Source organism: Chanodichthys erythropterus, chromosome 2, assembly GCF_024489055.1.
Source record: "Chanodichthys erythropterus isolate Z2021 chromosome 2, ASM2448905v1, whole genome shotgun sequence".
Lineage (NCBI taxonomy): Eukaryota > Metazoa > Chordata > Actinopteri > Cypriniformes > Xenocyprididae > Chanodichthys > Chanodichthys erythropterus.
Window position 1 is genome coordinate 4,586,912 of NC_090222.1, and position 13,385 is coordinate 4,600,296.

General features: G+C 38.8%; 2 protein-coding genes across 3 annotated transcripts in view; one reads left to right on the forward strand and one right to left on the reverse strand.

The window, feature by feature from the left end:
- Nucleotides 1–2,438: 2,438 nt before the first annotated feature.
- On the reverse strand, nt 2,439–4,623 carry tpbg (trophoblast glycoprotein). Of its 2 annotated transcripts, none has more exons than XM_067391919.1 (2): nt 4,526–4,623; nt 2,439–4,447 (listed from the first exon to the last, which is right to left on the reverse strand). In XM_067391919.1, exon 2 carries the CDS (start codon nt 4,161–4,163, stop codon nt 3,018–3,020), a length of 1,146 nt encoding a protein of 381 aa, XP_067248020.1. In that variant the 5' UTR covers nt 4,164–4,447; nt 4,526–4,623; the 3' UTR covers nt 2,439–3,017. The 2 variants fall into 2 exon arrangements, with proteins under 2 accessions (XP_067248020.1, XP_067248029.1); XM_067391928.1 differs by having other exon boundaries at nt 4,518–4,613.
- Nucleotides 4,624–7,101: 2,478 nt separating this feature from the next.
- The window catches only part of ibtk (inhibitor of Bruton agammaglobulinemia tyrosine kinase), a 50,544-nt gene continuing 44,260 nt past the window's right edge, over nt 7,102–13,385 (forward strand). The window contains exons 1-3 of the mRNA XM_067399988.1: nt 7,102–7,472; nt 9,994–10,828; nt 11,281–11,377. Of these exons, the coding sequence (XP_067256089.1) occupies nt 10,505–10,828; nt 11,281–11,377 (421 nt within the window). The 5' untranslated portion in view covers nt 7,102–7,472; nt 9,994–10,504. The remainder of the gene's footprint in view (nt 7,473–9,993; nt 10,829–11,280; nt 11,378–13,385) is intronic.

Consider the following 13,385-nt stretch of genomic DNA (forward strand, 5'->3'; position numbering starts at 1 on the left):
ATGGCTAGGAACTATACTCTCATTCAGGCGTAATAATCAAGGAACTTTGCTGCTGTTCCATGGCTGCAGCAGTGCAATGATATTACGCAGCGCCCGTGAGCCCCTGCTTGCACAGGGAACGTGCCTTGCAACCATGGAGACGTTTGTGAGAGACGCTGCGTAATATCATTGCACTGCTGCAGCCATGATACGGCAGCAAAGTTCCTTGATTATTACGCCTGAATGAGAGTATAGTTCCTAGCCATATCAGCCTAGAAAATCTCAACTTTTTATTTTCCGTCGGTCTTAGTACACGATTTAACTACAGAAGAGGCAAGTTTTAAATAGGAAAAATATCAAAACTCTTTGGTCATTTTTAAGCGCGATGCTAACGGTCTAATCAGATTCAATGAACTATGCTAAGCTATGCTAAAAGTGGTACCGCCAGAAGCGGAGATCGGCTTAATGGATTCGAAAACGGTAAAACTCAACTGTTTAACTCTAGGGGAGTTGGAAAATGAGCCTATTTTCAAAAAAAGTGGAGTGTTCCTTTAACAATGTCTTTAGTACCTTTCTGGACCTTGAAAATGCTGATTATATTGCTGTTTATGGACAAGTCATATTCCTCTCGGATTTCATCAAAAATATCTTAATTTGTGTTCAGAAGATGAACGAAAGTCTTACGGGTGTGGAACGACATGAGGGTGAGTAATTAATGACAGAATTTTCATTTTAGGGTGAACTAATGCTTTAAGTTGGTCAGTGAAAACATTTCTTTGTACTTTTGTCAGTTTAAAAAAAGGTTCAAGAGAATAAATCACAGATTGTGGATTTTATTGCATTTTACAAAGCCCCATCTTTTCTGGAAATCGGGTTGTAAGTACACGTGTGGCAGCTTGGCCAACACAACACAAGCACATGGTGCGGTTTGTTTTGGTTTGGTGGCAATAAACTTTCAGGTGGAATTGAAACAGATTAACTTTAGCTTACTCTGGAAGATGTTTGCCTGAATAGTTCAAATGGCAATTTGTTCAATGTCATGACATCCAAACCAGGAATACGGTTCAAATGCAAATCACTATAAAACTACAGACAAAACAAGGACTCATTAAATATTTTATGTTATTAAACAAAAGCATTTTTGTGGCAAGCTACATCACAATGACATTTTCCTCATCATTCAAATATAAGAGAGAGCAGAGAATTGTTTGGGTAAAATGATGTCAAGGCTGAATGGAAATGAAATGTATTTGTGCTGTTGTTTGGGTGGGCCACAAGTAGCTTAAAGCACTGTTTAGGTTTTGCTTCCAGTGTTATCACCTGAAATCACACCATCTTTAACATTATGTAGTTCTGTTTACATAAGTTTCAGTTGTATTTTGTACTTCAAACATTAATGTCATATACTTTAGTATATTTTTTATCTATCGTTTAATAACCAACCACTGCCTGAGTGCTATGGAAAGAAAAGCCAATGATTCCAACATATGAGAGCACAGCTTGTGTCTCAAGTCAGTGTTGTTTTAGTTCTGTAGGCCAACATATTAGCAAATGCAACAATTTTCAATAAGATTTTTTCCCCATCAGAAAGTCAATGAGTGAGTGAGTGTTGTGTAAACAATTGGAGTGAGGCTGAGGGGAATTTGTACAGAGGGCAGGACATGGTGATGATGAAATGAGATGGGTGGAAAAATTATATTTCAATGCTTTTGTGTTCTTTTGCAAATGTTTTGTGTTCTGAGAAACTTTGTATTCGCTCGCAAAGTGTTTTCCCAAGAAACGTTTGTGGGAAGAACTATTTCAGTGCTTTTGCGAGTGAACACAAAAGTTTTGTGATCGAATGCAAAAGCATTGAAATATAATTTTTCCTTTCATCTCATATTTTTGTTTTACAGGGCTTCGTAGTTTTGTGATGATGGCTGAATAAAAAGTAGTTTCAGAGATGGTAAATTGATTACACTGAAAAAAATGAAGACAAAAATGACTTTTCCTCATCAGAATAACATGCCCAACAAGACCAGGGTATGTGCATTAAGTCATCCATTTTAATTTCATGCTAACTCATGTGCAGTGCTTTACAAGTATAAACATCACAAATAACAAGCTAATAAAGCTATTAGTTCGGTTTCTGGAAATGAACAGGCATATTTACTGTTGCATGAATGTCTCTGATGTTTGTCATTTTAATATTATGCAAGAATAGGCAGGCGTCTCACAAACAGATGTTTCTGATTGTTATGCAAATCTTTGCAGCTTCAGCACCTTGAGTAGGTGTAAGGTCCTGTTTTACTGTGGTCTTTTCTCACAGCGTGAAGGATGATAAAACGTTTTGAAAATACTTTAACACAGTCTTCCAGGGTATATGTGATAGACCTACAATCAGTATTGTAGTGGTAATAAAGTCTAATTTGCTTTACACACCTTTCTGAACCTAAAATCAATGGACTGGAGATGAAAGATCAGTGCAAGACCTTTAATTCAACAGGGCATCCAGAGAAAAGAGTTGATCTATGTCCAGTCAATAAATGTAAATATAAAACCAAGTATCTCATCATAAAAAAGTGGATATTTCCATAATTTGACATCAATGAAAAATACTTAAGATACATGCATGGCAGTATTTCTGCAGAAGAAACGAAATAAGCTATAAAAATAACATTAAACAATCAGTTTGTTCAGGCATTTTGCAAGAGAAACGGTTACTCTGTAATCAGAATTTTGGATTTCATCAGAAAAGACAAACCCATCCACAATCCCATCCATTGTATAAAAAAAACGGGAAAATTAATTCTAAAATGTACATACTTGATGTTTTTGATTCATGCATCACTGGACAACATTATAGCAACACACCAGCATATATGAATGAGCTGAAGGCGAGCATAACAGGGTTGATCCTGGCAGAATCCAGTTACTGTCCTATCTGACAGTAAAGAATGCATGTCACAGCAAACCTCTACAGTTATATGTATTCATGCAAAGCTAGAGTCAGATCATTGCGTGCCAGTTGTGCAAGCCAGGTTTCCAAACGCGTCTCGTCACACATCGGAGTTGAGGCTGAGGCTGGCTAGCCGTGGGTCTGAGTTGATCTCGTATCTGTAATGGTATCCCTCCATATGATCTCTGCACGCGTCACGGATATTGTACATCCACTTCTTGATCCCTTTCCTGTTAAGGTAAAGGACCAGAAGGAAAATGACCCCAATGAGGGCAAGAACCATCCCCAAAAACACATACGAGGGCTCCAGAGCCCGCTCCACGTCTTCAGCGTTGCTCCAGCACTGGAGCTGTGATTGTTCTAGGTGTAAAAGTGGGACATTTTTCAGTTCTGTTGGGTCAGAACAGGTCAGGTTTAATCTGTCCACCACAAAGTCATGTTTCTCCAACCAAATCAACATATCCTCAATGTCGCAATTACAGCGCCAGGGGTTTCCTGCGAGACTGACGCGCAAATCAGGGATAAAACTGAGCCCCGCCAGGGTTTTGTTTGGCAAGACTTTCAACGCATTGTCTCTTAAGTCCAACTCTTTAAGTGCCCGATTCCAAAACATTTCATTGCTGAATGAAACAAGGGTGTTGTTCCTCATATCCAAAACAGTTAAGTTTGACAAATCTGTGAATATGTCCTCTGGAAGGAACATTAGGTCATTATTGGACAAATCAAGATGGGAAACCTTAGGTAGGCTGCTTCTGAAAAGATCTTCAAACACACCAATGTAGGAGTGATTGAATAAGGATTTACTGAGGTTTAGAACCTCTATCTTGCTGTCTTGAGGTAAAGCCTCAACATAAAACTCTGAAATCCTGTTGTTGCTGAGGTCAAGTAAACGCAGATTTGGCAAGTTTTTAAACACCATGGAGTCCAATCTCTCCACTTGGCTTCCAGACACATAAAGGTGTGTTAAATGTTCCAAAGTCCTAGGGAAAGATTCATTGTTCAGATTCCTTATATTGTTTCCACTGAGGTTAAGTGTGGTGACGTTTTCTGGAAGGGGTTGTGGGATGGATCTTAAGTTTTGGCTAACACAGTTCACAACTGTGCTTTCGCACGAGCAATGGGCAGGACATAGCGATAAAGATGAGCTGGAACACGTCAGGACGAGTAAAAGACACAGAGTCAGGTTACACATGTTCTTTTGTTTTCTCTGAAGTTGAAGCAAACGCAATAATCCAACATCAGACATTTTGAAGCGCTATAAATCAAACGACGGGAAAGCAATTCTCTCCACAGAGATGAAAGGAACGCGCTCGCGCTTCTCAAACGACCATTTCATGTAAAGTCTCACATCTTTCTTTGTTCTTTCGTTCAAGATGAGCTCCTTAACTCCTCAGTTGAAGTAGAAAGCAAAAGTTATTTATTGTGCATCAAAACCGCACGTTTATATCGTCTCTTCTTTACCAAGTTCCAAATGTTTCTTTTCATGAGTTTCACCAAAAGTACTGCCCAATCCTACGAGTCCTACGAATCCTGTACAAAACAATACCGAGTTGTTATTAAAGGTCTTGATATGTTAAAAAGACATAGTAGATCCACAAACCTATGAACCTGGTTTTTGCCGTGTTTCTTGGGCAATGTTCGGGGCTCGACATGTCTGTCCAGCTTCTCTTCCCGCTGTAACTGAGTCTCCCCCGCCGCTCCCTGACTCCACACTGAGTGCTATTCACCGGACCGTACCATTACACGCGTACAGGGGGCGTCAGGGACCACACACGACACGGTACCAAAGTTTTCCGAGTGGTACATTCTTTTAGGGGAATGTACCAGTAAATAAAATAGGTTCTTGGAATAAAACAATGTAAACACACGAGTACGTTAATTTAAATAGCTAAATATTGTTTTGATAAAACAAATAAACACTGTAAAAAAGGTGTCATAACGGACAATATTTAAAGGGATAGTTCACCCAAAAATGAAATTTCTGTCATCATTTATTCACCCTCACATTGTTCCAAACCTGTGTAAATTTCTTTGTTCTGTTGAACACAAAAGAAGATATTCTGAAGAATGTTTGTAATGGAAATCAGTGGTGCCCCACAACTTAATACATAAAAAAAGAATTAAAACATTTGAAAGAGAAAGACTTCTTGAAGGGATAGTTCACCCAAAAATGAAAATTTGACGTTTATCTGCTTACCCCCAGTGCATCCAAGATGTAGAGGACTTTTTTTCTTCAGTCGAATGCAAATTATGATTTTTAATTGCAACCGCTGCCGTCTGTCAGTCAAATAATAGCAGTGATTGGGAACTTGAACAATAAGAGTCGAAAAAACTTCCATAGACAAATCCAAATTAAACCCTGCGGCTCGTGACGGCACATTGATGTCCTAAGACACAAAACGATCGGTTTGTGCGAGAAACCGAACAGTATTTATATATTTTTTTACCTCTAATACACCACTATGTCCAACTTCGTTCAACTTCCGGTTAGTGAGGTCTGATCGCGCTCTGACAACGGAAGTGATGTCTGACACTCATTGAAGTATATGTGCGAGACATCACTTCCGTCATCACAATGCGTTTTTTGACCTCACTAACAGGAAGCTGAACGAAGTTGGACATAGTGGTGTATTAGAGGTAAAAAATTATATAAATACTGTTCGGTTTCTCGCACAAACCGATCGTTTCGTGTCTTAGGACATTAATGTGTCGTCACAAGCCGCAGGTTTTAATTTTGATTTGTCTAAGCAAGTTTTATTTACTGTTATAGTTGAAGTTCCCATCTACTGCTATTATTTGACTGACAGACGGCAGCGGTTGCAGTTAAAAATCATAATTTGCGTTCGACTGAAGAAAAAAAGTCACCTACATCTTGGATGCACTGGGGGTAAGCAGATAAACATCAAATTTTCCTTTTCGGGTGAACTATCCCTTTAAAGGGTTAGTTCTCCCAAAAATGAAAATAATGTCATTACTCACCCTCATGTTGTTCTACACCTGTAAGACCTTCATTCATCTTCAGAACACAAATTAAGATATTGTTGATGAAATCCGATGGTTCAGTGAGGCCTATATTGAGAGCAAAGCCATTGAAACTCTCAAGATCCATCACTCTACAAAATGCTGGGTAAAATATGGACAAACCCAGGGATTGGGTTGTTTTCACCCAGCCATTTTTTTTCAACCAATTTTGGATTTCTTTTTTTAGCCAGCAATATAGTAATATAATAAAAGGCATGTTTTTGCTCACCCCCAAATAAGGGAAAATCTGTGGGGTATTTTAAGCTGAAGCAGTGTTTTGAAATCGGCCCATATAGATATTGTTGAAAAGTCGTTTTGTTTTTGTTTTTTGCCGCACAAAAGTATTCTTGTCACTTTAATTATAATAGTAAGATTGAACCACTGAACTCAAATGAACTGTTTCAAATATGTTTTAGTAGCTTTATGGATTTTGAGAGTTTGAATGGCTTTGCTGTCAATTGAACCTTCGCCGGGAGTTTGATTGACAGGCGATCTAACCAATCATAACGCCGAATCTGCCATTTTGTCTGACAAAGCAGTCAGGAGAGTTAGTAGATTAATGTTGGTGGACTTGAACTTGAAAAATGGTGTGTCTTTCTCTGGTTAAAATGTGGTTCATTCATGTTTATTTGATGATATAAATTAACTAAGAAAAGATGATTGGTTCATGAGCGACTTGAGGCACTACAGCGATCTGTCACGACACATTAAATAGCCAAAAAACGGTATTTATTTGTTTAAATTTCTTTAAAAATTACAACATTTCCGCGATGTAATTTTCACTGTGAGAACATGATGTGTGGCGTGAGAACGGCATGGCTTGTCGGACATAGCAACAGTAACTAAAGGAGGCGAGTCTTTGTGAACGGTCAATGGAGGCCTCACAGAGCCATTGGATTTCATCAAAAATATCTTAATTTGTGTTCAGAAGATGAACGAAGGTCTTACGGCTGTAGAACAACATGAGGGTGAGTAATACATGACATTTTTTTCAATTTTGGGTGAACTAACCCTTTAAAAGGACACCAATTTTCTTCATGGTTGACATAATAAATATATAGTCATGTGACTCATGTGGAAGGTATGCCCCATAAGCCCCGCCCCCACAGCGCTGACGCAAGAGAGGGGACTCCCTTGCCAACTGGGAGTGGAGTCACCAGCAAGTGGAGTCCGTCTAATAAGCCACGGATGCATTATAAATAACTCGAGTGCCTCCATTAAAATAAGGCTTATGTTTGTGTCACAAGACTGGTTATAAGTCTGTTAAGTATTTTACATGTCGAACTGTCCAATGACAAATAACGATACAAGGCTGCAAGTTGAATTGTCCAATGAAATGTAAGGATCCATGTCTAATGGCCCAATCAGAGTTCGCTTTACTCCTGTGTGCCTCCACCTCTAGATCTTACTTAATCGACAAACTCTGCTGCAACATATTTACTGCAAAACACCAAGCTTTCCTTTAAAGATGTTTCTCTGGATCTGCCGCATGGGGGAAAACACAAACATGGCCTTTTCTTTCATCTAGCGTCAGGTGAGCGAGAGATATGCGCGCATTGTCTTGTAATCTGGCAGTCTGTCAGCACATAGTTCAGCCCAATATGGTTGATGAAAATGATGGTGATGTGTCAGTGACTCAACAGAGACTTCGTGACAGATCTCTTGTCACTCATTATTTATATACTCGATCTGTTCGTGCTTTAATGCACTAATTCTTTCCACGATATATTAAAGCTTGATGGTTGTGTAGCTTGACTGACATTACATGGAGTGAGTGTGAGGTTTGCAGTCTCCCAGGTGTAAACAAACTGGTTCAGCTGGCTTATTTGCTCAATTATGTGCGTTTTAATAGTTTAAAGTATTGAATTTTGGATTTAGGATCACAAGGTTATCATTAAATATCCAGAAACGGATGCAGGAAGACTGAAGCCATATTTAGCAGATGGAGGTGTCAAACTGCTGCTCTGCCAAGTGTGGCACTTGATAACGCTGGTTTCTTCAACTATATGCACTTTTTATTATTTGTATTATTAGTTAACAAATTTTACTTTTTTATGTGTGTGTGTGTGTGTGTGTGTGTGTGTGTGTAATGAAGGTCACATGAAAAGATATGAAAACTTTGCATCATTCGGTCATTGTTTCTGTCATTGCTTTTCTAATCCCCATTTTGTATAGATTTTTTTAAAGGTGCAATATGTAAGAATTTTGCAGTAAAATATCCAAAAACCACTAGGCCAGTGTTATATATTTTGTTCAGTTGAGTACTTAAAATATCTCAAATGTTTGCAGCTATTTATAAATCATGAGAAAATTGCAATGTTTAGCTAAGGCTCTGGGACGTGTGAGGAGTCGCCTGTCAATGGCGTCATACCCGCGTTACCCTCGGTTTCCGGTTTTATTTTGTAGAAACCATGGAAACACCAAGGACACTTTAATATATTACACGTTTTAATAGACAAGGAAGCAACTGTTTTGATATATTTATAGACAGAAAACTAATTATTATATAGCTCAACTCCTTTAGTCTTATAGTTTAAATCTAATTATCTTGATTTTTTTTTTTTTTTTTTTTTTTTTTTTCGAGTACCATGCTTTACCATGCCTTAGAGAAAAACACTATTTTGTCAAGTAGCTAACATAGCATAATCAGATGCAGCTTTATTTTTAGTAACAGTAAAACAGCATTTTCTCCATCATACAATACGTTTTAAAATTAATTTCATGCCATTTATCAACACAATCATCCAGCATTTAATATGATATTCTAAAATCGATCTATCTTACTGCAGTGTGTAACAGTGTCTCACAGCAGCCGCTGAGCGAACGCACAGAGTAACATTATAACATAATTTTCAACACACTCAAATGTATCTAATATGATAAACAGAGCTGTGTTACCTCATACTCATGACCGGAATAGTAGAAGCAGCACCGGCGACTGGCATAATAAAAGTCCCGCTGCTCGTGAGGCGTGTGTTGCTCAATCACTCCAGCTCCTCGTTCAGCTCCAAAACACTCGTCCTGCTCTGCTTCATACTACAGTAACATTAATAATCGCATCCATGAACATATTTCTTCCTGAGTCCTATCCCAATTATTTCCACCGGCTGTGATGTGAAGACCACATGTCCCAAGATTCCGCACTCAAACTTGGCGTCATCAAGCCACACCTTTGTTTTGAATAGGCCTCTAGCGGACAGAAAATATTACATATTACATATTGCACCTTTAATATAAGAACAGACCTAATCTTAAAGTATGACCATCAAATTAATAATAATTAGTACATTTTATTCCTATAATTTCAACAAAGTCCACTGTTGGATATTGTTTGTCCAACAAACTAGTGAGTTTTAAACAGTTTGTTGTACAGGTAAGTTCTAAACTAATGTGCTGCTACATTGTAGCGCTCACACATACAGTATAGCTTGCACATCATGAGCAGATCGCGTGCAAACAGAAACATTCAGGAGCGCAGAAACTTACTGTCAATGCTGTCCTGTGATTTAGCAATAAAATATGAAAAGTAAAAGATTGAAAAGTGTTAGCATGTGTGTTAGAGACGCCGCACAGTCAGGTAGGGTTAATCCACATGTGCAGTCGCTCTCTCATAATTAATTTAAATAAATGTAATCTTACTGTGCTACTTTATCTGTATCTGATATAGAATGATATAATGACGCAGACAAAATAACTGATAAAAATAAGCAGTTATGTCGGAGCAATAGCCTTGTGGGCAGCGTTCTGTCAAATGCTGCAGTTGTGCACAAGGTGACTCGAGTGTGTGTCTCGGCTCGAGGTTCGTGCTTCTCAATCCAACATCAAAGTTTGTTCACAAACTTTAGCCTCTAGTTGCAAATAGTGGCATGTTCTCTCTTTTTTTTTTTTTTTTTTTTTTTTTTTTAAACCTCATCAGCAATTAGTTGGCTTGACTTTAATCACATAACAGTGATTAATCTGAGGTCGTTCAACCCCTAGTATGATGTGAAGCTTAATTTAAATTTTGGTGGGATTGTTGTTGGGATATTAATCTGATAGCCATTCTCTCTTTTCAGGCACCTTTTGCAATTATGGAGACTTAAATGGTGAAGAGTTTTGGGGGGAAGGAGTCTTTCCCCTCAAAGTTGGACTCTTTGAATGGACAGTACAAAGAACTGAAGGATTTGCCTTTTGTAAAATACGATACACAGATTACAAGTTAACTTATTTTTGGGTCAACTGGAATATATTTGTATGATTTTGTACAGAAAAATGTGTATTTTCTTTGATGCTAATGATTGTTGCAAAGGTTTTGTCAAATGTGTTGCTGACATGGTGGACTGAGATGAGGTAGATCTTCTCTCTGGGGCCGCTAGGGTGCCGTGGAACCTCAACACATGCACAATTCTAGCGCCCTAAATTCACAGCAACGCTGAACATATCCCTTGTTTTTTTTCCCTTTTGTTTTCCTTAATGTATTAGTTGTTTGAGAAATTGATTGCTAGAACGTTTGAGACATTTAAGCACAAGCTTGTGGGTGTTTTGGATAACTCTGGGGTTGTGACTCAGCTTGAGGGGAAAGCTAAAATGAGTCTGGGAATCCCAGACTGCACACCAAAGTGCCGTTCTGTAAGGCACGCTGAGGAAGTGATAGCCGCTTTGACCAGCGGTTCAGAGGGGAGTCTGCGGGCCTACCTGTCTGTCCACTGTCACAATGCAGCTACCCTGCGGGATGAGTTTGGGCGCACACCTCTGCACCTTGCTGCCTCTCTGGGTAAGCGTGACCTGCTTCAATGGCTCCTGGACTGTAAACGCGCTGACCTGCTGGCAAAGGACAAGGAATCAGGGTGGACCGCACTGCATCGCAGCGCCTTCTATGGGCAAATTCACTGCCTTATGACGCTCCTCAAGGTGAGAACTGGTTCATTAATATGATTTTTCCATTAACCAATGCCAATATTAGAGAGAAAGGTGACCAATGGCCAGTATAATGCCAATATACATTTTAAAGCAATTTAATGAAGTTAAATGATGCACAGAAATGAAATTGTAGTTGCACACTACATCTTTTAAAATGTAAACCGAAAATGTACATTTCCATCTAAAGCTGGTCAATTCTGGTACTGTTACACAACTATTTAAAAATTTTTATTCATTTGGCTAAGTTGGTATTATAGTTTTAGGCCACTAATCTCAAAATGAGCAAATGATTCCTAACTAATTGGCCTTGGTGAGTGGAAAACTACTGCAGATTTTGAAACCCAGTGGAACATAAGTCACTGGAACTGCGTTATCTTTTCTTCCCTGTTCTATTGGTTACCATTGTTGTTTCTTTCATTGATCCATATATCTTTGTGTTCCAGCATGGTGGAGTGCTGTCCATCCAGGACAAGGAGGGACTTTCTGTCCTAGACCTCACCATGAAGGACCGCCCAGCTCATGTTGTCTTCAGAAACACTGGTAATTACAATGGGTTAATGTCCTTCTTAAAGGATTAGTTCACTTTAAAATGAAAATTACCCCAAGCTTTTCTCACCCTCAAGCTGTCCTAAGTGTATATGACTTTCTTCTTTCTGATGAACACAATCAGAGTTATATTAATAAATATCCTGACGCGTCCAAGCTTTATAATGGCAGTGAATGGGACCAATGAGAATGAAGCTGAAGAAAGTACTTTCACCCATTCATACTCGTTGGTCCCGTTCACTACCATTGTAAAGTTTGGACTCATCTGGATATTTATTAATATAACTCTGATTGTGTTCATCAAAAAGAAGAAAGTCATGTACAGTTGTGGTCAGAATTATTGGCACCCTTGGTAAATATTATCAAAAATTGGAGAATTGCAGAGATTAGTTGAGTCTTGAGTCTCAGAAAGCCTAAAAAAACTGACCAAACAGCACCTACATCCCCACAAGTTGTTCGGGAGGGTTTAAAAAAAAAAACTCTGCTCTCATCCAGAAACAATCTCCAGCATATTCAGTTGTCAGACAAGACTGGAACTTCAAACTGGACCGGCTTCTATGGTCAGATGAAATTTAAAAAAAATAGCTTTTTGGCAGCAAACTCACCAGATGGGTTTGGTGCACGCATGGATAAAAAGTACCCCATGCCCACGGTTAAATATCCTGCTGGATCTTTAAGGCCCCGGAATACTTAAAACAAAGTTTGAAATGCGTGACCAGCGATATACTGTAAATGAAAATCTGACGCTGCCCACACCGCTGAGAGCAACATTTAGATGAATATGTAAATATGTGCCGTGCACTTTCTTCTCAGTAACAAAACAAACCCAACAAAAATGAGAAAACAGCAAGAATTTATTATAGAAAGCATACGAAAAGCATCTGATCATAACAACATGGGTTTGTTAGCACGAGCTCTGCAAAGTAGCACTCCAGTCACGTCACGTCTTCATATAGCCTAGCACTTTATTCAAATAGATTGCTTAAAATTAAGAAGCTTTACAGTATCAAACATGAAAAACCTCATTTTATCAGAGGCACATTTTGTACTATAAAGCGGCTATCCAGTGTGTTCATGTTTTCACCTATGGTTTTCATCCGCAGAGATCTTACCTTACTGAACTCAACAGATCAAATTAATCAGAGACGCGTTGCATGCGAGTTAAGGTGGAGCCTCGGCGCACACCTCCTGTTACGTTATCGTCACTGACCAATGGTAGTACGAAGGTGTTTTGCAGCTGGAGCAAACTTTTCCTGAAAGTTCGCTTTGGTAAGTCGTTTTGAACCTCCAAAAAGAACACAAAACGAACTTTGTTTTGGCCTGATTTTGTTACGAACTGATGTGACGTCATTTCATCTTCAATTTCGTTTGAAGTATACCGGGGCCTTTAATGTTGTGGGCCTATTTTTCTGCTGGAGGTCCTGGACATCTTGTTCAGATACATGGAATCATGGATTCTATCAAATACCAACAGATGAAAAATCAAAACCTGACTATCCATGTTAGAAATCCAATAATGGGCCGTGGTTGGGTCTTCCATCAGGACAGTGATCCAAAACAAACATCAAAACCAACACAAAAATGGGTCACTGAACTCAAAACCAAGCTTCTGCCATGGCCATCTCAGTCCCCTGACCTGAACCCTAAAGAAAATGAGTGGAGTGAACTGAAGAGAAGAAGCACCAACATGGAGCTGGAAATCTGAAGGACCTGTAGAGATTCTGTATGAAGGAATGGTCTCTGATCTCTTGTCAGGTGATCTCCAAACTCATCAGGCATTATAGGTGAAGACTCAGAGCTGTTATCATGGTAAAAAGGAGGCTGCAAAAATTGAATAAAAGGGTGCCAATAATTGTGGCCAACGTGTTTTGTAGATAAACATTTATTTCATAATGTGATTTTTTTCCCCCCACTTTCACTTCTTTTTTCTTCAATGAAAGGTTAGATTTTTGATAATTTTGTGAATTAAAGATCAAATAGTGCAGATTTATTTTTTTACAGT